This window comes from Tursiops truncatus, chromosome 13, assembly GCF_011762595.2.
Source record: "Tursiops truncatus isolate mTurTru1 chromosome 13, mTurTru1.mat.Y, whole genome shotgun sequence".
In the NCBI taxonomy this organism is placed as follows: domain Eukaryota; kingdom Metazoa; phylum Chordata; class Mammalia; order Artiodactyla; family Delphinidae; genus Tursiops; species Tursiops truncatus.
The window spans coordinates 7,681,161-7,707,424 of record NC_047046.1 but is presented as its reverse complement, the minus strand read 5'-3'; the positions used below and the strand labels follow the sequence as shown (position 1 = coordinate 7,707,424).

Genomic DNA, 26,264 nt, shown 5'->3' with positions numbered 1-26,264 from the left:
ATTTGATTCCTTCGCGTGTGTGTAGAAGCGGCCGCCGCCGCCACCGCGGCGGAGACGACAACAACTTGCTCGTTTTCAGGTTGGGTTAACGGCATGGAGAACAGTCACCCCCCCCCACCACCACCACCAGCAGCCCCCGCCGCAGCCCGGCCCTTCGGGCGAGAGGAGGAACCACCATTGGAGAAGTTACAAGTTGATGATTGACCCGGCTTTGAAAAAGGGGCATCATAAACTGTACCGCTACGATGGGCAGCATTTCAGCCTGGCGGTGAGTAGCCGGCGCGCCTCCCCGCCGCCCGCACCCACCCTCCGAGCCGTGGCGAGGAGGGTGGGGGCGGAAGGATCCGATCGGCCCGGGGACCCCCCTCCTGACCACCCGGCCAACTGTCAGCCGGGTCCGTAGTCCTGGAGTTTGACAAGTGCCTGGAGAAGGGCGGGGGGGGGGGGGCTTGCCCCTGTCCCTGGGGAGTTGGACCAGGCCACCCATTACGTCCCCCCCCACCGCTTCCTCCCCACAGATGTCCAGCAACCGCCCGGTGGAAATTGTCGAAGATCCCCGGGTCGTCGGGATCTGGACCAAAAACAAGGAGCTGGAGCTGTCGGTGCCCAAATTCAAAGTAGGGCCCCTCCCCCCTGCCCCGCGCCCCTGACCCCCCTCCCCAAGCCCCGAATTCGAAAATAACGCCAGTCTTGACCGAGCCCAGCCGGATTCTGAGTTCCCGCCGTCCGGGGCCTGGGAAGTTTTGGCGGGGAGGGGGAGATGGCAAAGAGAGGGGTGTCCCCTCTCGGCTACTGCAAACAGAATAACACTCGGTGAAACTGTAATCAAGGCGCTGATACAGTATCCTGCCCGCCCAGCTGGGGGCTCCGGGTCCCCACCTGGCTCCTGCCAGCCCAAGGGCTCGGCCCTGGGACCCGCCCCCCTTCCCAGCCTTGTGGCTTTAGGGGTACAACTTCCTAGCCCAAGGGGTCGACCCTGCGCTGGCAGCAGGGAGAGGAGGATAGAGTAGGGGGTGGGGAAAGAGAAACTGTTTCTTTTTCCCCTTTCCTTTCGAACCCAGAGGACTTCCACGTTCCAAACGATTTAATCCTCCGCTTCCCGGGCCCGCCCGCGTGCATTTTTTTTTCCAAAAAAAAATTTTTATTTTTTACCTTTCATTGTTTTCAAAGGGCGGGCGAGTGGGGAATTTTGTGTTTTCCATTCGGTTTCAGTGTTCTCAACCTCCCTTCCCCCTCGTCCCCTGCCAGATCGATGAGTTCTATGTGGGCCCGGTGCCTCCGAAGCAGGTGACATTTGCCAAGCTGAATGATAACATCCGTGAAAACTTCCTGAGGGACATGTGCAAGAAGTATGGGGAGGTGGAGGAGGTGGAGATTTTGTACAATCCCAAGACCAAGAAGCACTTGGGCATCGCCAAAGTGGTCTTTGCCACGGTCAGGGGAGCCAAGGAGGCGGTTCAGCACTTGCACAGCACTTCGGTCATGGGCAATATCATCCACGTGGAGCTGGACACCAAAGGTGAGTGGAGGCCCGCTCAGGACAGCCATCGCGGAGGAGCCACAGGACCTGTCAGTGTGACCCCCTCCTCTCCCAGAGCCCCTCTTGCAGTGTTGGGGAGCCCCTCACTCTTCCTTAGGTGCCCCCTACAACCTTTTCTTTTGCCCCCTCCTGAGGGTAGAGTCACGTGGAGCCAAATGTGTTGTCTGTTGCTAGGAGACAAGCTGTAATTTACCAAATGTGCCGGTCCTTGGCCACTGAACCCCAAGGGACCACCCGGAGGCTTCCCCTCCGCTGACACCCCCTCGGGCCCCGCGCGGAGCCCTGGTGGCCTGGGTTTAGGCAGTCCCCAGTGTTGCCGTCTGTGTTAGGAGAGAAAGCAGGGTTCGTTTATTTGTGGTGGGGGCGCTGACGGAGAGCCACTAGAACGCCTTTAAATATCCAAAGAGTACGTCCCTCCACTAAAAAGAGAGTCCTCCAGGGATCTGGAGTGCCCCTCCCCCACAGGCCGCCCCTTCCCCTTGGAAGTGGGAACCAATCTGGGCCCAGAGTGTGGTTTCATTGATAATGCTCCCGTTGGAGCTGGGCGGGCTGCTCCCGGTGCTCTAGGGTTGACACTGTCTTCCCTCCTCTCTCTTAAAGAGACAGCACCACCTCCCAAGCAGCGGAATCCCGCTCTGTGCTCACCGAGCCTCTGAGCGGCTGCTGGGAGAGCCGGGCTGGGGAAGCCATACCTCCCACCCTCAGGGTCCTGGGAGGCTTCTCCTCCGTGCTGGCTGGGGGGCTGGCAGGACTCTAGGGCATCCCCTAAAGTTTGCCTGTGACCTCTCTAGAGAAGTTCGTACCAATATAGAAGAAAGTGCCCGGTGCTCTGAGGCCCAGCCAGCCCTGTGACTGGGCAGGGACTGTTGGGTCCAGAGCCCCTGGGACGTCCCCTGGGAGACGCTGCATGGGAGGGTTTAGGTGAGTGGCTTCCAAGGGTTTCGTGAGCACGGGGTTTAGGGGCAACCCGGGCACACCAAACCCAAGACTGGAAAATGTAATCCTTTCTTTTTTGCCTTTAATAATGAGCACATATTGACTGTCTCTAAGACCTTGCTTGGGGATGCGGAGGGATACTGCTTCTGGGTGGGCACAGTTATCCTATAAACTCTTGCCAAACCTGTGCCTAATTCTGAGGTTCCTCAGGGCACAAGCCAGGTTCCTGTTCCAGTCACAGCGCCCTTCACCCCCCTTCTCTAGTTTCTCAAGTCTGTTGGGGAGACCCCTTGGGTGGTTGCAGGCTGACCTCTCCCTGAGAATCAAATGTAGAGCCCCTCTCCCATCACATGCCCATTTTAAGGAGTAGTCAGCCCTCACCAAAATTTCATTTCTGCAAAAAAAAAGAAAAAAGAAAAGGCCCTTAGAGACTGCCACCAAGTTTGTATTTCAAGAAAGAGACCGGTAAAGAGTAACTCAAGGAATGCGTCTCCTTTGCATATGTAAGCAGCTGCCTCAGAGGGCTCTATAAATATAGATAATCTGGCCCCCTGGTCTATAGAGGCCTCTCTCTGCCAGGGGGTGGGGCTGGGGTGGAGGGTTACCAGAGTGGTTCAGTGGGCCGGGGGAGGACCTTGTGGAGTTCACAGTAACGCAGTACTAGAGTGCATTTTACAAACTCTGACAGGCACCTGAGAGAGTTAACAACAAAACTGTCACTCCTGTGTCACTGGGTTTCTTCTTCACTTGCTACAAGGCCCTGGATGTTAAGTGGGAAGGTGAGAGGATGGGGATTACCCCTTTCTTTGGGTGGCATGGCCCAGGTGACAGGAAGGGGCTTTGTGTTGAGGCTGGCATTTCTGTATTTGGGGGAGTCCCAGCGCCACGAGGCATTAAATTCTGAATCTCAGGATCAGAAAAATCATACAGTTTAGGAGCTTCATTGAACAGATCGGACTCCGGAGTGAGGTACAAAGAGAGAGAAGTGGGAACTTGGTCAGGGTTACTTAGCTTCCCTAGGCCTGGGGTCCCAGGCACAGGGGCCCCAGGCACAGGGGCCCTACAAGGATGCCCACCTGTGCGGGCTGCCCCATCCTGGAGCCTCACTGAGTCCTCCCTCCCTTGCCTTTTCCACAGGGGAAACCCGCATGCGGTTCTACGAACTGTTGGTCACGGGCCGATACACACCCCAAACCCTCCCAGTGGGCGAGCTGGATGCTGTCTCTCCAATCGTGAATGAGACCCTGCAGGTGGGTTTATGGCTGTCAGTCCTTTCCCCGCCTCCCCACCCCATCACCAGCTCCCTTGATGTGGCTGGCCCCCACCCCACTTCACCATCTCCAGTGTCAGACACCAGGAAAGGAGCCTGGCTGTGCCCACCAAGGCTTCCAGCAGGGGGTCTGAAAGCCCTGTTTGCCAAAGCTGTCCTCTGGCACGGCCCCCAGCCCTCTCTCTGCACACGCTGGGATTCCCATCCCAGAGATCCAGAGTCCACGTGCTTTCCACGTTAATGCTGAAACACTGCTGTGTCCAGGGTCCTAGTCTCTGGTGTCCCGTGCACCCCTCTACCCCTGCCCCCAGAAAGCCGAGTTCAAGTCCCTCCTTCCAGAGCAAGATGGATTCCTTCCCCACCCACCGCCTCCCAGGACCTCACCTGGACCACCATCTCATGGGGAGGTTCCCATCCCAGCTCCTACCCCAGCATCAACCCAGCCACCCTCTGGAATAGCTTTTCCAGAGTGAACAGTCTTTGCTTACTTGCAAAGTAAGCTGTCAGCTGTTTATCAGGCACTTTACGTGTTACACTACTTTTTTTTTTCTTTTCCGGTACGCGGGCCTCTCACTGTTGTGGCCTCTCCCGTTGCGGAGCACAGGCTCCGGACGCGCAGGCTCAGCGGCCATGGCTCACGGGCCCAGCCGCTCCACGGCATGTGGGATCCTCCCGGACCGGGGCACGAACCTGTGTCCCCTGCATCGGCAGGCGGACTCTCAACCACTGTGCCACCAGGGAAGCCCTACGTGTTACACTATTTAAACCCTAAAACATCAAGAGGTTGGAGGGACAAGGCCCTTGGCCGCCCCCTCACTTCCAAGACCATCTTCTGCTATCTCTACCTGGAAGGTCTTTGATATCTGACAGCCTGGGGCAGGAAGGAAATCCCAGTTCACACCAAGATGTCAGGGTCTTATCTTTACTCTGCTTTAGGGATTAGGAAAAACCCTCAAGGTTCTCTGAGGATAATTGGCTACCCCAAGATTAGAGAAGGTGAGGACCATCCAGACACTCCTCTTAAATCTCCCCCCTTCCCTCTGCCACCGCTGCTTCCATTCACTATGCTGCAGCTCTAGAGTGACCAGTTTGGCTCCGAGCTCCCCGGTAGCTGGAGTGAGAGGGGAAAACAGTCCCATTCTATTGCATGTTTTCCCCCCAGTGATCTCAGACCTCTCTCTCTCTCTCTCTCAAGCTGTCAGATGCCCTGAAGCGCCTCAAAGATGGTGGCCTGTCTGCAGGCTGTGGCTCTGGCTCATCCTCTGTCACCCCCAATAGTGGTGGGACACCCTTCTCCCAGGACACTGCTTATTCCAGCTGCCGCTTGGACACGCCCAACTCCTACGGACAGGGCACACCGCTCACGCCGCGCCTGGGCACCCCCTTCTCGCAGGACTCCAGCTACTCCAGCCGCCAGCCCACGCCCTCCTACCTCTTCAGCCAGGACCCCACAGTGACCTTCAAGGCTCGGCGCCACGAGAGCAAGTTCACGGACGCCTACAACCGCCGCCACGAGCATCATTATGTCCACAACTCTTCTGCAGTCACCGCAGTGGCAGGGGCCACAGCCACCTTCAGGGGCTCCGTGGACCTCCCATTCGGGGCAGTCAGCAGCAGTGGGGGCGGCAGTGGCCCTCCATTCAAGGCCCAGCCACAGGATTCAGCCACGTTTGCCCACACTCCACCGCCTACCCAAGCAGCCTCCGCTCCTGGAGTCACATTCAAGTCGGCTTTCTCTCCATATCAGACTCCTGTACCCCCTTTCCCCCCGCCCCCTGAGGAGCCCGCTGCCGCAACCCCCTTTGGGGCCCGTGACAGTGGGGAGTTCCGGAGAGTACCTGTGCCCCCGCCCCTGCCGCCCACTGAGCCCCTGACAAAGGAGAAGCCAGGCACGCCACCTGGACCCCCGCCCCCTGATGCCAACAGCATGGAGCTGGGCGGCCGGCCGACCTTCGGCTGGAGCCCTGAGCCCTGTGACAGTCCTGGTACGCCCACGCTGGAGTCGTCGCCTGCAGGGCCCGAGAAGCCCCACGACAGCCTGGACTCACGGATCGAGATGCTGCTGAAGGAGCAGCGCACCAAGCTGCCCTTCCTTCGGGAGCAGGACTCAGACACGGAGCTGCAGATGGAGGGCAGCCCTATCTCCTCCTCCTCCTCCCAGCTCTCCCCACTGGCCCCCTTTGGCGCTAACTCTCAGCCTGGCTTTCGAGGCCCCACACCACCCTCCTCACGCCCATCCAGCACCGGCCTGGAGGACATCAGTCCCACACCACTGCCCGACTCGGATGAGGATGATGAGCTTGACCTGGGCCTGGGGCCCCGGCCCCCACCCGAGCCAGGCCCCCCAGACCCTACCGGTCTTCTGGGTCAGACAACTGAGGTGGCCTTGGACCTGGCTGGAGACAGGACCCCCACCTCAGAGAAGATGGATGAGGTACCATGGTGTCTGTCCATCTCTGTCTGGGATTGGTTTTGTCTGTCTTGTGGCTCCCTCTTTCCTCCTTGAAACATTCTCCCCGTCGGATAACTAGCTAAGACACAGAAGCAGCAGGGCTAGAGCAGCCAAAATAACAGATCACAAATAAAAAGAGAATGAAAAGAGGATACGAAAAGCACCAGGGGCTATGACTGAGCAGCTGGTTTGCTCTGAGCTCCCTAGCAGCTTTGGTGAAAAGGGAAACATGACCTAGATCTGTTGCTCTCCTTGCTAGGTATGGGAAGTCAAGACCTTTTCCTGGGGATAAATTCTGACTTGAGCTTCTTTGGTTGGAGTTTGCTGAGATCCCAGAGAGGTGGACTGTGGTGATGGTTTGGGGCCTCCTTCTCTGTTGGGAGGCTGGGACCTGATCAGGACTGGTCCTGACACTCAGGCAGATTTGGGAAGAGGGATCAGCCAGAGTGTTCTGCTGAGCTAGGTCAGGTGGCAGCTCTGGAGCACTGTCTCCTAGAACCTGGTGCCCTCTGAAGAGATGGGAAACCATGGTGGGCAGGGAGGACATTGAAATGTTCCTCCTCCCTCTCCCCCTGCGTCCAGGACTGAAGGAGTTAAGGGCTAGCCCGGGGGAGGGCCACAGCCAGAACCAGGCTGAGTTGACCACCCCCCACCCTCTGCCCACCCAGAGATCCTCCTCTGGGGTCTCACTGCAGCCTGAGGGTTGGGGTGGGTGCTGCTGCATGCCACATTCCCTTGGGGGAGGATTCCGTCATCTTCCTTGGCTCTGCTCCTCCCCCCTCCTGGTCCAGGCACCTGCCCTGGCCCTCCTGGCCTGGCAGGCATGAACAGCAGGAGCTCAGACACAGCTCTACGCCCCCCGTGGGCGGTAGGGAGGAGGGTCCCTCCTCCCCGAGTCCTTTGATTAGGCCGATGTGGCCGCCTCAGGGAAGAACAGAGAGGAACTTGGCTTGCCTGGGAGGGGATTGCAGGTGGCTGGGGCTCCTGGGGGCCTCCAGGCTGTTCTGGGGAAGTGGTTTCTGGCGCTAAGGGGTTCAGGCAGGGAGAGCTGACAGGTGTGCAGAGGTGGGGGGGCTGCTGGCCCTGCTGCCATCCTCCCTTCTTCCCTCCCTCTCCTGCCGGAGGTTAGGGGATGTTTATTTAACCATGCTCACTGGCTGATCCAGGGCCGGGAAGCCCAGAGGAGCCAGAGGGAATGAGCTTTCCCACGGTGTCACTGTAGGAAAGGGGAGACTGAGGCCCAGAGAGCTGGGGTCGGGGATGCCCCGGGACATCAGCCCAGGGAAGCCCGGGAGTACTGATAACCTCCAAGATGGCCCTCGGGAGCCCCCTGCTGACAGTCGGGAGAGCAGCTCCCGGGTTCCTCCGGCCTGAACCCGAGGGAATCCCAGCCTAGGCTGACCACATGGGAGAGCAGCACAGGGGGACACTCCCTTTCTTCACAGAGGCTGATAGTTAAAAGTTCCGGCTCCAGTCCTTAAGTCTTGAGCCCCACCCCTGTCACTTACTGGTCATGTGGCCTTAGGGAAGTTACTTTCCCTGCCTGAGTCTCAGTTTCGTCATCTGTGAAATGGGATAGTGAGAGTAGCTGCCTCACACTAATCTCGGTTTAAGTGAGGTGCCACCTGGGAAGCTCCAAGCAAGGCTGGAGCTGATGCCGAATATTCAGCCGCCAGTTCCCGCCGGTTCTCTGCCCCCCGCCCCCGGACGCGGGAGGGGCGGAGGGAGGGGCAGGGCCGCGGGCTGGGCTGGATCAGGGTCTCCTTGTGATTGGCTGGCAGCCGTGGCGGCGTTAACCCTATGCGTGCTGCGCTTGCCTTGCTGGGCGCTGTCCAGGACTGATCTGGCGCTGTCCCTGAGTATCAGGCTGAGCCTGCCAGAGCCTCCCTCAGCATGTGTGTGGGACCCCGAGAGGCAGAGTGTGTGTGTCTGTAGAGGGGACAGAGCAAAAGCGGGGGCTTTCTTCTGCCTTAGGTTTGCTTTTCCTCTTCTCTCTCCCCCGCCCCCCATTTCCCTTTGAAGCCTCCCTCACCTGTACGTCTGACCTCTGACCTTGCAGCCTGCACAGACCCTGCCCCCTCAGCCTTCAAATGCACTCCCTGGCAACCTACAAAGGCTCTGTCTTCCCAGCCACGTTCATCCAGGCCAGGGCCTGAGCCCCCTTCTCGCCTTGGGTCCTGACACAAGAGCCTGGGGGTAGCCCATCCCTCCTCGCCCTACCCCTGCTTTGCCTTCTTGCTCCACCTCTACCTTGTGGACCCCGTGCCCCCCTCCAGTTCCAGGCCTCTGCATCCACCTCCCCAAAGCCCCATGTCTGAATGAAAAGAAGTCCTTTCCCGTTTCACAGCCAGGTCATGCTCGACTCCTCCCATTCACGTGGTGCCACGGTCCTGGATTCCCACAACAACCCCCTGACGCCTCGCTCAGCAGGCACCCTGGGCTCGCATCCCAGCCCGCTTTCTGACTGGCTGGGCCTCTTGGGCCAGTGATTTATGTATAGCTCTCTGAGTGTGTTTCCTCACCTGTCAAAAGGGATTGGACTAGAGCCCTACGTTGTGAGGTTAGGGTGCGGATGAGAAATACGAGATATTATGTGCTGACAACACTCAGCCCCACCGCGGCCCGTACTAAGACTATATGAAAAGAGTAACTAAGGAAAAACGTAAAGACATACCTCCTATTCGTGCACCCTCACTACTGCTAAACGCCCCCGCTGCTCGTGTCACCTTCTCTGCCAGGCCCTCTCTGCCACAGTGAAGACTACAGGCCAACTGGGAACAAAGGCTAGTGAGCCACTTCCTGGTTCAAATCCGGGCTCCATCTCTTAGTGGTTGTGTGGCCTGGGCAAGTTACTTAAGCTCTCAAGTGTTCCAACTTCCTCATCACTAAAACTGGTGATAACAGACCTACTTTACAGGGTTGTTCTGAGGATTAACTGAGTTAAGGTACGTAAAGTGCTTAGAAAGGTGCCTGGCCTGTAGAAAAGGCTAGAGAAGTTTCAACTATTAGTATTATCTTCTCTGAATGCAAATTGAAACAGAGTCTCTCAAATTGAAACAATCTTTTTCCCTCTTCACACCTCACTCCCCTTCCCAGCTTTCTTTTTCTCCATGAAGGACTATATATTTCACATTCCTCCTAGTTATCCTTTGCCTTGTCCCTCCAGAAGTTCAGCTCCAAGACAGCAGTAATTTCGTCTGTCTTGTTCACCACTGTGTTCCTAGCACCTGGAACAGTGCCTGGTACACAGCAGGTGCTGAGCAAATGTTTGTTGAATGAATGAATGAGTGAATCTGCATGATAACCCCCTGAGGCAGGTACTGTGGTGCTCATCATGCAGATGGGGAGACTGAGGCTTAGAGAGATTAAATCACTTGCTTGAGGCCACGTGGCTGGCAAGGGAGGGGACCAGGATCAGAGCTGCGGAAGCCACGTTGCTCTCTCTGTCTTGTAGAAGGCTTCTTCTCTGACCTGCGGGTGTTCAGCAGGGGGATCTGGGAGCCTGCTGGGCCACCCGGGCTCACCCTCACCTCTCTCTCCTTGCTCTCCCTGCAGGGGCAGCAGTCCTCGGGGGAGGACATGGAGATCTCAGATGATGAGATGCCCTTGGCCCCCATCACCAGCGCTGACTGCCCCAAGCCCATGGTGGTGACCCCCGGGACGGGGGCTGTGGCAGCTCCCTCTGTGCTGGCCCCGACCTTGCCGTTGCCCCCGCCTCCTGGCTTCCCACCACTGCCCCCGCCCCCGCCGCCCCCCCCGCCCCAGCCTGGCTTCCCCATGCCCCCTCCTCTGCCCCCGCCACCGCCCCCACCGCCCCCAGCCCACCCCGCTGTGACAGTGCCCCCACCACCGCTGCCAGCACCACCGCCCGGTGTCCCACCCCCGCCCATTCTGCCGCCGTTGCCGCCCTTCCCACCGGGGCTGTTTCCCGTGATGCAGGTGGACATGAGCCATGTGCTGGGCGGCCAGTGGGGCGGCATGCCCATGTCCTTCCAGATGCAGACGCAAATGCTGAGCCGTCTGATGACGGGCCAGGGCGCTTGCCCCTACCCGCCCTTCATGGCCGCCGCAGCCGCAGCCGCCTCCGCTGGGCTGCAGTTCGTCAACCTGCCGCCCTACCGGGGCCCCTTCTCCCTTAGCAACACTGGCCCCGGCCGCGGGCAGCCCTGGCCACCCCTGCCCAAGTTTGACCCGTCAGTGCCACCACCAGGCTATGTGCCACGCCAGGAGGACCCGCACAAGGCCACGGTGGACGGTGTCCTGCTGGTGGTGCTCAAAGAGCTCAAGGCCATCATGAAGCGGGACCTGAACCGCAAGATGGTGGAGGTGGTGGCCTTCCGGGCCTTCGACGAGTGGTGGGACAAGAAGGAGCGGATGGCCAAGGTGGGTGGGCGGCAGAGACCCGGCCAGGCAGCCTCTCTCCTCCCCAGGCACGTACTGGAAACACCGCCACCCAGACCCCCAAAGCAGAATAGTGTGAGTGTTATTTTGTGAAAGCAGTGTGTCGATGACACAGGTGTGTACTTACAATGCGTTCCTTTTGGGTTCCAACCTCCAAAGCGCGAGGGCCCCTGCTCCGGTGCGGGCAGCGGTAGTAGCCGCTTTGCAGGTGAGGAAGCCGAGGGTCAGGGAGGCAGAGTGGGGCCCTGGGGGCGTCCTGAGTAGTCGGCACAAAATGAGGTAGGTTCCAGGAAAGGAAGTGCCCAGTTACCACGTGGCTGTCACTGTTGAGAGGACGGCAGGCTGCTCAGGGGACAGGGCTGGTGGCAGCGCCGTAACCATGGTCACCTCCCCCTCCTCTCTTGCACCCCAGGCCTCGCTGACCCCGGTGAAGTCCGGTGAGCACAAGGACGAAGACAGGCCGAAGCCCAAGGACCGCATCGCCTCCTGCCTGCTGGAGTCGTGGGGCAAGGGCGAGGGCCTGGGCTACGAGGGCCTGGGCCTGAGCATTGGGCTGCGCGGGGCCATCCGCCTGCCCTCCTTCAAGGTCAAGAGGAAAGAGCCGCCGGACACCGCCTCGTCTGGCGACCAGAAGCGGTTGCGACCCTCAGCCTCCGTGGATGAGGAGGATGAAGGTTTGCGCCCCTCTGCTCGCCGGGTGCTGGGGTCTCCTCCTCTCCCGCGCCCCTGGCCCAGCTCTGACAGCCCTCCTTCCCCACAGAGTCTGAGCGGGAGCGGGACCGCGACATGGCGGATGCCCCCTGTGAGCTCGCCAAGCGGGACCCCAAGGGCGTGGGTGTGCGGCGGCGGCCAGCCCGGCCCCTGGAGCTGGACAGTGGCGGGGAGGAGGACGAGAAGGAGTCGCTGTCGGTGTCCTCATCGTCGTCGGCGTCCTCGTCCTCGGAGTCCTCGACAACCTCGCCCTCATCCTCAGCCTCCGACAAGGAGGAGCGAGAAAGCGCGGAGGAGGAGGGGGAGGGGGAGGAGGAGGAGGGGGAGGAGGAGGAGGAAGGCCCCAGGAGCCAGATCTCCTCCTCCTCGACCTCATCCCTGTCCGATAAGGTACCGTTCGGGCTGGGGAGGCCTGGGGTGCTGGGCCAGGGGAGGAGGCCCTTCGGCTCACCTTTCCTCCGTCCCTCCCCCCCCCAGGATGACGATGATGAAGACAGCGACGACAGGGACGAGTCTGAGAATGACGACGAGGACGCAGCCCTGTCGGAGATGAGTGAGAAGGAAGAAGGGGACTCAGATGGAGGTGAGCGGGGCTCCCGGCCCAGCCCGGGGTTCCTCTGCAGAGCGCAGAGCCCGTGCAATAGTCAGCTATACTCTGGGGGCAGATCTCTTGACTTTGAAGTGTGAACTCAGTAAAGCACAAACAGGGCATGGCCTATGATTCCTTTCTCGTGAAGTGTCCAGAAGGGGTCAATCCATAGAGACAGAAAGCAGACTAGTGGTCGCTGGGGTTAGGGGACAGTGGATAGACGGGTGATCGCTAAAGGGAACGGGCTTCTTCTAGACAAGGGCTAGTTATCCACATTGTGAATATACTGAATACCACTGTATCGTTTACTTTAAGACGGTTAGTTTTATGTTATGTGGATTTCACCTCAGTTTAAAAAAACGTGATGACTAGTTAGTACCGACACGTGCACGCGCGCGCACGCACACACGCACACACACACACGCGCACACGCACACACACCTGAGGGCTATGTTCAGCCCAGTGCCGCCAGTTGTGAGACGTTTGGTGAAGTACCTGGCTGGAGCACAGCAGATAATGACAGCGCCCCTGCCTGTGTCCCCCGCCCAGAGGAGACAGTGAGCATCGCCACCTCCAAGGCTGGAGCTGAGTCCTCCAGTGAGAGCTCTGAGTCTTCTGACTTCGAATCAAGCTCCGGGTCCTCCTCATCACCTTCCGAAGATGAAGAAGAACTGGCAGCAGGGGAGGAAGATGAGGTGGAAGGGGAGGAGGCAGCTGCAGAAGAAAGCGTGGCTCCCGCTGCCCCTGACGAGGACTTTGAGGACGTGGCCACAGGAGCACCCGTGACGGAGTCGCTGGTCCCAGAAGAGGAGGTGGACATCGAGGCTGAGGACGAAGCCTCCGAGGCGCGGACCCCAATGCTGGAAGAGCCTCCCTTGCCTGTGGGTGTCGAGGAGCTGGCTGGCTGCAAGGAGCCCCCCGACGAGCCAGGCCTGAACCAGGAAGGGGCCAGGTTGCTGTCTCCAGAGCCCCCTGCTGGAGAGATGGAGGCCCGGCCCCTGCCATCCCCGGAGCCCACCCCAGGTAACACTTGCAGCCCCTGGGAGGGCGGTGGGCATGGAAGCAGGATGTCCTCACCGTGAGAGTGAGCCCAGCCTCCTTTATACTAATCACTTCACCTTAACTAGTCAGTTTCCTCATCTGTAAAATGGGATCCGTGTGTTGTGCTTCCCCTATGAGGTCATATGGGAGGGCAGAGTGAGATGACTTATGACGTGCCAGCATGGAGCCTGGCACCTGTTAGATCCCAGAGGGGTCTGCTGCTGTCACCATTCCTCTGTCAGTATTTCCCTGGGGTTTAGTCCTTGGACCATTAATTAGTCCCATGAGATGCTCCCAGGAGAGGGCGTGTGGGTGCATGCAGGTGTGTATGGTCATTTCAGTGACAGAAAGCAGCAGAGAAGGCCTCGGGGTGCTGGGCCAGTTGAGAAGAGGCCATGGACGCTGCCCCCTCCACCATCTTGGTGGAGCTGCACAAAGCATGTTAAAGGCTCTAACAACGCTGTCCAATGGAACTTTCTGCAGTGATAGAAACGTTCTCTCTCTGTCCTGTCCAATACTGTAGCCACTAGACACTGTGTTGCTAAGAGCAGTTGAAAGGTGGAGAGTGCCACTGTGGAACAGAATTTGTGACGTTGTCTCATTTTCATTAGTATAAACTTACATAGCCACATGTGGTTAGTTTGTACCGGTAATAGTCCTTGAGGAAAGAAACCCGTTGTATTTTGTTTAATTCTGTGTTATTTGGCTATAGAACCACAGGTCTTTGAATATTGTTAAACGTATTAATTGAGCCTCTATTGTCGTCCCCAGTACTGTTTTATGAACTGATAATACAACAGTGGACCAAACAGACAAAAATACCTGGGGCTTACACTCTGGGGCAGGGTGATGGATGACAGCAGATAAGTTAGAAAATGTATTCTGTGACAGTAGAGATAAATGCTAAGAGAAAACCTTAAAGGCTCTGAAAAGTCCTGCAGCAAAGAGACTTGTTGGATTTTATTTGATAGAGCTCATTTTTTTGGTCCATGGGATGTTCCCGGTTCACAGGAACACCGTTCTAAAGACAGTGTTGAGGGCTACAACCATGTCTCCTGCATCTTTGATTTACTTCCACCAACATTTATCAGACACCTACTGTGTGCCTGACACTGGGCCGGGTGCTGAGCGGTCCTTGAGCGGCTTAGCTGGAGGAGGACAGTCCATATACTCACAGAACCCCTAGGGACCCAGAGGGTATGAGTGCATACCCAGAGACGTGTCAAGTGCATAGTAGGGCAGCATGAGTAGGGCGCTGAGGGACATCTGAATCAAATAATAAAGGTCTGGTTTTTGCCCACCTCTCTGCAGAGAACAACCTGGAAGCGGAGCCTGCACCCCCCGCGCTGCTCTCCTTACCCCTGCAGCCACCGTTGCCGCCCGCTCGACCACCCCGGCCACCCAGCCCACCACCAGAGCCCGAGACCCCAGACCTCCCGCTCCCAACAGTCCCTCTGGAGCCTCCCCATGAGGACCAGCCCCCACGTACTCCAGGCCTCTGTGGCAGCTTGGCCAAGTCGCAGAGCGCAGAGGCCGTGCCGGCCACACCGAGTGGGGAGCCCCTGCCGTCGGGGGGCAGCAGTGGCCTGCCCCTGAGCTCCCCGCAGCTGCCAGGCAGCCCCTTCTCCTACCCATCCCCATCCCCCGGCTTGAGCAGCGGGGGCCTCCCGAGGACACCTGGCCGGGACTTCAGCTTCACACCCACCTTCCCTGAGCCTGGTGGGCCCCTGCTCCTGCCTGTCTGTCCCCTCCCAGCTGGCCGGCGTGATGACCGGTCTGGCCCCCTGGCCTCCCCTGTGCTCTTGGAGACAGGCCTGCCGCTCCCTCTGCCCTTGCCCTTGCCCCTGCCCTTGGCATTGCCCGTACCCGTCCTGCGGGCCCAGACTCGGGCCCCCACCCAGCTGCCACCCCTGCTGCCTGCTCCGCTGGCCCCCTGCCCACCCCCCATCAAGAGGAAGCCGGGCCGGCCCCGGCGATCCCCGCCGGCTGTGCTCTCCTTGGATGGGCCCTTGGTCCGGGCGCCAGGAGGGCCCCCCCTGGGCAGGGACCTCCTGCTTCTGCCAGGCCAGCCACAGACCCCTGTCTTCCCCAGCACCCACGACCCCCGGACCGTGACCCTGGACTTCCGGAACGCGGGGATCCCGGCTCCCCCCCCACCCTTGCCCCCCCAGCCTCCTCCGCCCCCACCTCCGCCACCTGTTGAGCCCACCAAGCTGCCCTTTAAGGAGCTAGAGAACCAGTGGCCCTCTGAGGCCATCCCTCCGGGTCCCCGTGGGCGCGACGAGATCACCGAGGAGTTCATGGACCTGGCCAAGGTGCGGGGGCCCTGGCGCCGGCCACCGAAGAAGCGCCACGAGGACCTGGTGGCCTCAGCCTCCCCCGAGCTCTCACCGCCGCAGCCCCTCTTTCGGCCCCGCTCAGAATTTGAGGAGATGACCATCCTGTATGACATTTGGAATGGCGGCATCGACGAGGAGGACATCCGCTTCCTGTGTGTCACCTACGAGCGTCTGCTGCAGCAGGACAACGGCATGGACTGGCTCAATGACACGCTCTGGGTCTACCATCCCTATATCCTGCCAGGCAGGGTGGGGGGGCTGCACCTCCCAGGATAGCGCACATCACTGTCACTTACGGAGCAGTGTCTATGCCGGCACCGTGCCAGGCTCTGTACAGAGTCATCACTGGCACTTTTAAACACTGCCCTCTGTGCCAGAATTGGCAGGTCTGGGGGCTAAATGTAACAATGTGATTGTACAACATGACAGAAGCAGGGGCTGACAGAAGGTTCACTCTCCCTGGCTCCCTCTCATCGCCTAATTTAATCTTCCCAACAGCCTAGTGAGGTAGGGGCTGTTATTATTCCCATTTTACATCTGAAGAAGCCGAGGCTCAGAGAGGTTAAGTTACCTGCCCGAAGTCACACAGCTATGAAGTAGCAGAGTAGAGATTTGAACCCAGGCAAATGTGGCTCCAGAATCTGCGTTCTCAGCCACGATGCCACGCCACAGTCGGTTGTTACCACAACCCTATGAAGTTGGCGCTGCTTTTATCCCTGTTGTACCAAATGAGTTTATTGAGTTTATTTACTCTGTGTCAGGAACTCTGCTAAGCAGCCTAAGCATCTGTAGTCATTCCACGGGGCATCGTCATCCCCAATTTGCATATGGGGAAACTGAGGCAGAGGGTGGTTTTAAAAAAAAAAAAAACACCCAAGGCCATGCAGCTGGGTACCTGTCAGAGTTCTGACCACGGTGGAGTTGGCCAGTGGGCAGGTGCAGGGAAGTGGTGTAGGTGTGGGCTGTGGAGCTGGGCGTCCTCGGCCTCCTGCAGATGGGTCTGAGGGTGGAGAGGCCAGGCCCGGGAGGGCGGGTCTCCAGGCAGGACTGGGAGGGGCTCTCCGAGAATGTCCATGTGGCCCTTGACCCACACCCACCCACCAGCCTCTCTTCAGCTAAGAAGAAGAAACGGGACGACGGCATCCGGGAGCACGTGACAGGCTGCGCCCGCAGTGAGGGCTTCTACACCATCGACAAGAAGGACAAGCTCAGATACCTCAACAGCAGCCGCGCCAGCACCGACGAGCCCCCCACGGACACCCAGGTACGGCCATCGGGGCCTGGACACCCCGGAGCCTCCCGGGCTGCGCAGAGGGTGGGGCCCTCCTGGAGGGGGTGTCAGGCACCGGGAGCGGTTGTGGAGCCAGAGGGGCCGGTGCATGGAGCACGAAGCATGCCACTCCCCTGGGTGCTCAAGTGTGAGAGGTGAGGTGAGGGGCGGGTAGGGGAGAGCCTCCGAAGGGTTTTAATCAGGGATACGAACAGAGTTGAGTTGCATTTCCAGAAGTTTCCTTCATTCTTCTTGAAATTAAGGAAATAAATTGGGTAGGTTGGACATGGGGGGCCGTGTGGGAAAAAGAAGATGCATTTGAAAGACTCTCAGGAATATTCGAACATTAGAAGGTCAGATGGATGGGACTGGGGGGCCTGACTGGTTACAGGAGGCAGAATGGGGTGGGACGCTGCTGGGTCCGGCCTTGGGGACTGCGTACCTGGATGCCAAGCACTGAGGTGAGAAGGAAGGTGGGACCCCCACTTTGGGATGGTTTGAGTTTCGGGGTTTGTGGAACATCCAGGTCGTGAGGTCTGGCGGACGGTTAGATATATGGGTACAGTAGAGAGCTTGGGAGAGGGACGTCTGGTCTGGGGACCTAAATTTGGGCATCATGAGGATGGAAATGTTAGCCAAAGGCCACAGCAGGGGTGAGCCGACCCGGGAGAACATCTGGAGGGGAGTGAAGCTCCAGGTGTCAATGGTGGGGACAGAGGAAGAGGGAGGCCAAGAGAGGGAAGGGATGCGAGGCTGCTGGGAAGAACCGTGATTTTGAATGAAGCCACGGGGTGTTAGGTAGACAGACACCCACCATCTCTGTCCAAAAAGCGGAGATGCTTTCAAATCTAGCTGAGAAGGGAAACGACAGCAAGAGTGAAGAGAACGCTGCGTCGTCTTAAGATTAGAGGAACTTGATCACGTTCAGATTCCGACGGGAAGGACCCCGTAGAGGAGAGGTGGCTATTAGGAAGCTCGGAGCAAGGAAGCTGGGAAGCTAGGGCCACAGAGCTCACGGTGGGGTTGCCAAGGATGAGACGGGGATGCGGGTTCCCTGTGGCCAGCTCCCCCAGGCGGCTGCGCCCCTCTCTGATCCGTCACCCGCCGTCCCCATCCTTGTACCCATCCTCACAGGGCATGAGCATCCCAGCGCAGCCTCACGCCTCCACACGGGCCGGCTCGGAGCGGCGTTCCGAGCAGCGCCGCCTGTTGTCCTCCTTCACTGGCAGCTGTGACAGTGACCTGCTCAAGTTCAACCAGCTCAAGGTGAGGCTGGGCCCCACCTGGGGCGGCCGGGGCGGCCACAGAATCCGGAACCAGGGCTCTCACCCCCATCCCCTTCCCTCCCCCAGTTCCGGAAGAAAAAGCTCAAATTCTGCAAGAGTCACATTCACGACTGGGGCCTGTTCGCCATGGAGCCCATCGCAGCCGACGAGATGGTCATCGAGTACGTGGGCCAGAACATCCGCCAGGTAAGCGCTGCCGGCCAGGACAGGTGTCGGGGTGGGGCTGCGGCCAGCCCCGCCCAGACTGAGGCCTCTTCCTGGCCAGGTGATTGCGGACATGCGGGAGAAACGTTACGAGGACGAGGGCATCGGTAGCAGCTACATGTTCCGGGTGGACCATGACACCATCATCGACGCCACCAAGTGCGGCAACTTCGCGCGTTTCATCAACCACAGCTGCAACGTGAGTGCCCGGCTCGGGGCAGCCGCCCCTGCTGCTGTGCCAGGAGGACCCGCAACCGGAGGGCACAGGAACCGGCGCGGCCTCCTTCCCGAGCTCGGGGCCCACAAGGATAGCGGGGAGGGAGGTGGAGGTGTGAGGCCTTATCCAAGGAGCCGTTCTCCTCTGAGTTTCAGTTTTCTCATCTGCAAAATGCGCATAATGAGACCAGAGGTGCTCGTGACATGGTCCATACAGCTGGTATTAACAGAGTTCCTTCCCCGTGCTGGGCGTTTTCGATGCCTCTGGGGTATTGCTGGCCAGTAGAACTTTCGACAGTGACGGAAGTGCTCTGCATCCTTGCTGTCCACTGATATACACGTGTGGTGTTGAGCGCTTGAAACGTGGCTAGCGTGGCTAAAAAACTGAGTGTTTTTTTTTTGCGGTACGCGGGCCTCTCACTGCTGTGGCCTCTCCCGTTGCGGAGCACAGGCTCCGGACACGCAGGCCCAGCCGGCCATGGCTCACGGGCCCAGCCGCTCCCCGGCATGTGGGATCCTCCCGGAGTGGGGCACGAACCCGTGTCCCCTGCATCGGCAGGCAGACTCTCAACCACTGCGCCACCAGGGAAGCCCCCAAAACTGAGTGTTTAATTTAACTTAAAGAGTCACACTCGGCTACTGACGGCTGACATGGCACAGGTCTGGGCGTTGATAACAAGGGTGGTCCTCTCGTGAATATAAGCACGGGGAGCTTCAAATGGAGGACAGGCACCCCTGGCTGTAGGTTCAGGTCTTGGCATCGCTACTTAGTGAGCGACTGTAGGCAGGTCACTTCATGTCTCGGTGCTTCAGTTTCCTAATCTGTAAAACTGGGATGATAACAGTCCCTCCTCGAGGGGTGTTGGGAGGACCAAGCGGGTTACCGAGGGCAGGCCTTCTGTGCAGATATAGCGGGCGCTCAGTACGTGCCAGCTCGCATGACTGTGACTTGATCATACCCTGGGGCCCGTAGGGACTTCGCTGTGCGTCTCCTGTGAGAGCTGAGGGGTAAGAGGGAATTACCCGGGTGCAGTAATGACTGAGTGAGGTGAGGCCTGGGGCAGGGAGGGAGAACACCTGTTTGAGGGGCAGTGGGATGAGGTAGGGGGCAGAGGGCAGGGTGAGAGGATGAGGTTGGCGGGGTTGGTGGTGGCTGGGTCACTCAGCCTTGTAAGCAGAGCTGAGAACTTTCTCTAAAAGCCGAGGCCGGCTATTGCCCTGGGGTGACGGGATTTGCTGTCCCTTTGGAAACATTTCCCTGGCAGCTGGGTCAGGAGTTATTCCGAGTTCAGAGAGGCAGCGGGAGCCGCTGCAGTCCAGGCAAGTGATGACAGAATCAAGAGGCCCTTTGAGGCAGAAGCCGCTGGGCGTGGTGGGCTGGATCCAGCACTGCTAGAGGGGAGGCGGGGGGCAGATGCTTGGGGGACTGGGTGCGTGGAATGGCCGCTCCCTAGGTCTGAGTTTACTGACTCAAAGTTGTCTCCTTGAGCTGCCAAAAGGTGGATATGGAGCAGCTAGTTGGATCTGGGGGCCTGGAGTGCAGGCAGGCAAACCTTTTCTGTAAAGGACCAGGTAGTAAGTATTTTTGGCCGTGTGGCCCAGACCATCTCATAGCAACTACTTAACTGCCATTGTAACAAAGGTAGCCATAGGCAATATGTAGTGAATGAGCGTGTGCCAATAAAACTTTATTTTCAAGAACAGGCAGCCGGGGGCCGGAGTTTGCTGACCCCTTCTCTAGAGCTCAGAAGTAGGGCCTGGGCTAGAAACATAAATTTGGGGATCACCTGCGGTATAAAAGTAAATTGGATATTTCCCTGCAAAATTTATTATTATGACAATCATGATTCTTATTTAATATCAGAGACAGGGGGCCCTGGTCTGCCAGATGGGGGAGCCGAGGCCTAGGGCAGGTGGCCAGTGGGCAGTGGGGTCATGGGGCCAGTACATCAGGCCTTGAGCACGGGGCTCAGTCGGGTTTGGGGGACTGCGGTCAGGGAGGGCCCGGGTGGGGTCCCAGGTGGGTCGGCTCACCCTCCCCCCCACATCCCACCCACAGCCCAACTGCTACGCCAAGGTCATCACCGTGGAGTCGCAGAAGAAGATCGTCATCTACTCGAAGCAGCACATCAATGTCAACGAGGAGATCACCTACGACTACAAGTTCCCCATCGAGGACGTCAAGATCCCCTGCCTCTGCGGCTCCGAGAACTGCCGGGGGACCCTCAACTAGGCCCGGTGCCTGGGGATGTCAGCCGCCCCCGGCGCCCGAGCGTGGACCCCTGGCCCCGGGGCCAGACCCCACCTCCCACCCCCATTTCAGGTGCTGTCCCTCTACCCAGCAGCCGTGCCAGGGCCTGGCGCCCCCAACACTACCCCCAGGACCCACCGCAGCTCCGGCCCCTCAGTGGGAAAGGGCTTCTCTGTCTCTCAGCCCATGTCTCTTTCATTTTTTTAAAGAAATGCTCCTTTCGGGACTTTGGTTTCCGGTGTAAATGTCTCCCCCCACCCCCCTACCTCCCCGGCGTCTCCCCTTCCTCCACCTCTTTCTCTCTGTCTTCTCTGTCCAGCCTTCCCTTCCCGGTCAGCCTCTTCCCATGAATGCTGCTACGTTGTTTTCGTCTTCTCATTCTTTTCTTCTTCTTCATGAGAAAAGACGCTTTAACCATTGAAATGTGAAGGCAGAATCAGAGAGTGGGGACCCCAGGCAGGGGCTGCGTGGTTTGATGGTGTGTCGGTCCACGTTCTGGAACCCTCCGGGCCCGGGCGCCGGGCCAGGTGCTGCAGAGGAGGGGGGTCGGGCCAGGCGGCTTTGACCTCAGAACACTACGGAAGGCCCGCTCTCTGCCGGCGGCGGACTCAGTGAGAAGACCCCCCTCTTTCCGACCCCCCTCCAGTCTGTTCCTTCCCCAGCAGCCTGGGGGTACCTTCCCCCCTCCCCCAGCAGACCCTGGTGGAGCCACGCTGGTCCCAGGCAGGAATTTCCCCTGGGGCTCTCCCTGCCACCCCACACCCCTCCACCCCCCAAATCTTGGGTTCAGTGTTTACTTTCTCATTCGAATGCCAGCGGGGGGGGCGGGGGCTGGGGGGAGCTGGAAGGGTTGTGTTTACTTACCCTCTCCTGCCCTCACCTTCACCCCCAGGGGAGAGAAGCACCTCCCACCAGGGCAGGCGGGTCCTGAGTCCCGCCACTACGGGTGTCTGACCGAATGCCTGACCGAATGCGCGTGTGGCGTATTTTTGTTTGCTTATAAGCTTCACCCGCTCGCCCCCAGCCTGTAGCCTGACTCACCCTGCCAGCAAGCCCCTCGCCCCAAGAAGTCAAGAGCATATTTATTTTCAGAGTGAGAAGATTTATTTCTCCCAGAGAAAGGAAAATCTTGGAAAAGATTTAAAAACTCAGATCTACGTCTGACAGGTTTTTGGTTTTTTTTTAACCCTTGGCATCATCTTTAGAGTTCCTTTCCACGGATTTTTTTTTTTTTCTTGTGCGTGTATAAAATCAAAACAAAGGGGGAAAAATAGGTTTTTGAAGTTCAGAACAGATTTCTGTACATAGGCTGCCATAAAGGACTTTTTTTCGGGAACATTGTTTCTTGTAGAAACATGTGGGAAGACTTTTTTGCTTATTTCTTTGTACTTCCAAAAAAAACCACACACACACACACACACACACACACACACAAGCAAGTCCCCCGCACCCCAGAAAGCAAAGAAGGCATGTAAATAATTTATGGAAAGTGACTGTTGTGACCAGGAGTCATCCTCACCAAGACGGGAGAGCTCCCGGCGGGGCTGCCCCGACCCTGCAGATGCAGGCCCGGAGCCTCTGGTATCTCAGCTTGTGTCAAGCTTGTTATCATGTAAATTCTGTACAAAGAATTGTTATTTTTCTCTTTTTTTTTTGTCGTTGGTGGTTTTGTTGTGTTTTTCTTTTTTTTTTTTTTTTTTACAATTTCTTTACCCCATGCCCTCTCTGTTTGAGACTATGCCCACCGGTTTCAATCTTCATGAAATCGGTGGCATTAAGACACGGAGGGGGACCTGGGCACAGCGGCAACCTTCTCTTCCTTTTGCGGTTTTCTGCCTCATTGTGCAACTGAGGAAATATTTATTTTTCACATGAGGAAATGTGTAGTTTGTAGAGATGGCCGATTTAAGTTACTTCTGGAGCCCCCAAGGGGCTGTCTTCAGTCTGTCCCCTCCTCCCGTAAAAGAAGTGGGGCAGGGGTAATGTGAGGAAACCAGGGTCCAGGGTCCTGCCTCACCCCTCACTCTGGCCTCACCTTGCCCAACCAGCCTTCCCTACGGGCGAGCAAGGGCCTGGACCCTCCCTGTCCCCAGGAACCACCACCCCCCCCGTCCCACCCCTGAAATGGCTTGCAATAGCCAGAAATGTGTCAACTCATTTTTCTTTCAATGCCTTCATTTTCATTGAAAAATGAAAATGCTTTTGAAGAATTGGGGGTTTCTGCTTTTTCTTTTTCTTGTCCTTGCCCCCCGCCGCCTCCCTCCTCCAGCAAAGAAGAGAACCCGTAAGTTTTAGGGATGTTTGTGCATATAGATTCTCATCGTACGTAACTTGTTTTGAAGAGAAGTGTTTCCGTTGTGGGTGTGTCTTGCTGTAAATATTTGTTCATATTTTTGTGAATTCAATACTATGTACCATTGTATTATAGTAACTTTTATAAAGCAAACCATAAATATACTGACTTTTCTTACAGATACGCCATCTCCCTTGCTCTCCTCTCTCTTCTCCTCCTTCTTTCTTTCTGTTGGGGGCACACCCTGCTCGCTAAGGAGTGGGTGCTCCGGTAGTCAGGGGTAGGGGTGGAAGGAGCTAGGTGGGGTGTGGTACATTCAGACCATCTGCTTTTTTAAAAACCTATATATATTTTTCTTCCACTTTTATTGAGCTGTAATTGACATACAGCACTGTAAGACCAGCTGTTCTTAAACTCTAAGCCTGTAGGTGGATTCTTTGAACTGGGACAAGTTATAGTCAGACTAGACCTTCCACAGCTTTCAAGTTTTCCTTCTAGAACTCTTCTTAAAGCCTCAGGTATCTAACACTGCTAATGGTCTACAATTAAAGGAAACAAGATCAAATATCCTATTTCTATTACTAGAAGATCTTGGAAAGGTGGTTCCTCAGAAATGATTAACACTAAGGGGACATCACTCCGGTCTGTGAGGCAGGAGGGGGCTGATAAAACAGTCACCAGTTGAGAAGAATTAAATGTATGCAGTGTTGTGGGTATTCCACAGGTTCTGTGCCCCATAGGTCTCAACTCTGCCTGATCCAGTGGTGGGGTAACTGAGGGACCCACGGAGAGTTTGTTAGACGATGTCCACTTATCTTTGAGAAGGACAGGCTCAGAACCTCAGCAAAAAGCAGCGTGACTGAAAAGAAGTTCACTTCTTACTAAGGAAGCGCAAATTATACCATGATACCACTTCCCCTGTCAAGTGGCAGATACCAGTGTTGGTGAGCGCGGGGTGAGGGGCACTTACGCACCGTTAGTGGAAGCATTAGTTGCTGCAACCTTTAGGAGGAAAAATTACATGTTAATGATCAATATTTAAAATGCACATAAACTCTTGGCCCAAATGTTCCACTGTCAGGAATTGAACCTGAGAGCCATGAGCAGGCAAGGATACTGTACAAGGACGTTCTTTGCAGCCTTACTTGCGAGCAAAGAAATGAAGGCAAGGGAGGTGTCTCATTGGTGGGCTGTTTTCTTGGAATTGTCCATCCAGACAGGTGGACACCACTAGAGTTGGATTCGTGGGAACAGAAAAGGAGTTGACAGGCAGGGCCAGAAAAGAGAAGGTAGGGGCAGCTGCTGGCCATTCATTCAACCAATATTTATTGAGCACCTACTATGTGCCAGGTACTCCTCTAGGCACTGGGGCTACAGGAGTGGAGAAAACGTACTTCCTGTCTTCATGGTGATTGTGTCCTTGTGGGTGAGTCAGGCAAACATGAAGAATAAATGCTATGATAAGGAGAAAAATAGCTATGAGAAGTGGGTGTCAGTGGGAGAGAGGCGAAACTTTAAACAGGGTGGTCAGGGAAGCCCACTTACCTGACATGTGAACAAAACTCAAAGGAGAAAAGGGAGTCAGCCCTGTGGAGACCCAGGTCAAAGGAGATAGGGAGTTAGCCTGTGGAGACCTGGGGGAAAGGTATTCCAGGCAGAAGGAACAGTGAGTGCCAAGGTCCTGTGGCAGAAGACTGCCCGGTGTACTTGAGGACCAGCAAGGAGGCCTGTGTAGCTGCAGCTGAGTGACGGGGAAGGGTGAGTAAAGCAAATGAGCTCTGAGAGGTAGACCTGGTGGGGGAGTGGGGGAGGCAAACGCTGCAGAGCCTTGCAGGGCAGCACAGGGACAACCCAGGGCGTCCAGCCCAAGGCTCACCAAAGAAACACATGTGCAAATCTGAGCTTCCTTCAGCTTTCCTCTCCAACCTGCTGCTGTATTTTCCACCTCGATCAATGGCGTTTCTATCCCACGCCTCCACCCACAACTGCTGCCGCTGGTTACCTAAGCTCAAAGGCTGGAAATCCTGGGCTTCTCCTTTCCCCCAGCTACCAAGGCTGATGGTTCTTCTACGGTATTCAAATGCATCCACCTCTCCCTCTGTCCCTCAGTCCCACAGGGAAAGTCCTCTCTTCACTGCTTCTGCTGTGGGGGCCAAAGCGAAGCCTCAACTCAACACGTCTGCGTCAGAGCAGACGGGGCTGTGCTGGAGAGGGGCAGGTGCCAGGTAGACTTGGGCGAGAGCCCCTCATCCAGGCCCCTCTCTAGAAATAACAAGAGCAAACACATAGCACTGAGGCTGTGCCAGCAACAGTTTTAAACATCTTTGATATCAAACTCACCGTAGTGCAGGACTCCCCTGGCGGTCCAGCGGTTAAGACGCCATGCTTCCACTGCAGGGAGCCCGGGGTTTGATACCTGGTCGGGGAACTAAGATCCTGCATACCACTCAGCCACAAACAAAACGAACAAAAAACAACAACCAAAAAACAGTAGCGCTAGGAGGTATTATCCTTATTTAACAGACAAGGGAAACCGAGGCACTGAGAGATCAAGTAGCTTGCCCAAGACCACACACAGCTAGTAAGCGGCTGACAAGGTAGTGGGGCTCCCTAGTCTGTGTTCAGCTAATGAGGGTCGGCTCTGTCCATGCCCCATCTGAAGAGGCACCTACTGCCCTGTGCCAGCTGGTTGTCACTGCACAGGAAGGCAAGGCCAGAACTGCCTGGTTGTCCCAGGTGGAACCAGAACCGTAGAGTTTGTATGTGAAATATCCTGACCTTCTGAAAGGTTGACTCGAATTTGTTAAAATCAGGCAGACGAAATAAAATACATCTGTGAGCCAGATCTGGCCCGTGAGCTACCAGTTTGCAGCCCCCTGTGTTACAGAATTTCCCTTCTTTGCATGAACCATGGGAAAATAGAGGGAGGGTATCTTTGGCCAGCAGCACTGGCCTGGGACCTGCCGTTGTTCCTCTGGTTTCTCACTGCTGTTCTTTTCATTTCTGAATTCATGATCCTAGAAGCCCTGATTTCTATAACCTGAGGGGGGTGGAAAAATTCCTCCCAATTCCTCCATTACAACAACTCCGATTTTTTTTTCTTACACTGAGATCCATCTGCTTCTAGTTCTGAGTTGACTCCTCCCCAGGGAGGGTTGTCAAGCATCAGAAGTAGGGAATTCCCTGGCCGGCCGGTGGTTAGGGCTTCGCACTCTCACTGCCCAGGGCCAGGGTTCGATCCTTGATTGGAACTAAGATCCCACAGGCTGTGCGGTGCAGCCAAAAAAAAAAAAAAAAGAAAAAGAAAAAGAAAAGAAAACGAAGGAAAAAAAGAAAAGCAGAGAAAGAAAAAATCAAAATCAGAAGCAGAAGAGGTCCTATTTGCCCCCACCTCCTTTTCTCCAGTTTTGAAGAAAATTTTCCTTCTGTTTTAGGACCAGTAGCTCCTTTCCCAACTGTGTCACT

The 26,264-nt window shown here is 56.9% G+C and overlaps 1 protein-coding gene across 1 annotated transcript; it reads left to right on the top strand.

Moving 5' to 3' along the window:
• Nucleotides 1-93: 93 nt before the first annotated feature.
• On the top strand, nt 94-22,982 carry SETD1B (SET domain containing 1B, histone lysine methyltransferase). Its single transcript, XM_033836834.2, is given in 17 exon segments — nt 94-108; nt 110-268; nt 519-617; nt 1,249-1,519; nt 3,614-3,726; nt 4,942-6,180; nt 9,754-10,581; nt 11,012-11,273; nt 11,360-11,700; nt 11,788-11,893; nt 12,449-12,922; nt 14,252-15,511; nt 16,377-16,543; nt 17,684-17,815; nt 17,902-18,021; nt 18,101-18,238; nt 20,315-22,982. Coding segments are annotated over 17 exon segments (5,898 nt in total). The 3' UTR covers nt 20,489-22,982.
• Nucleotides 22,983-26,264: the final 3,282 nt, after the last annotated feature.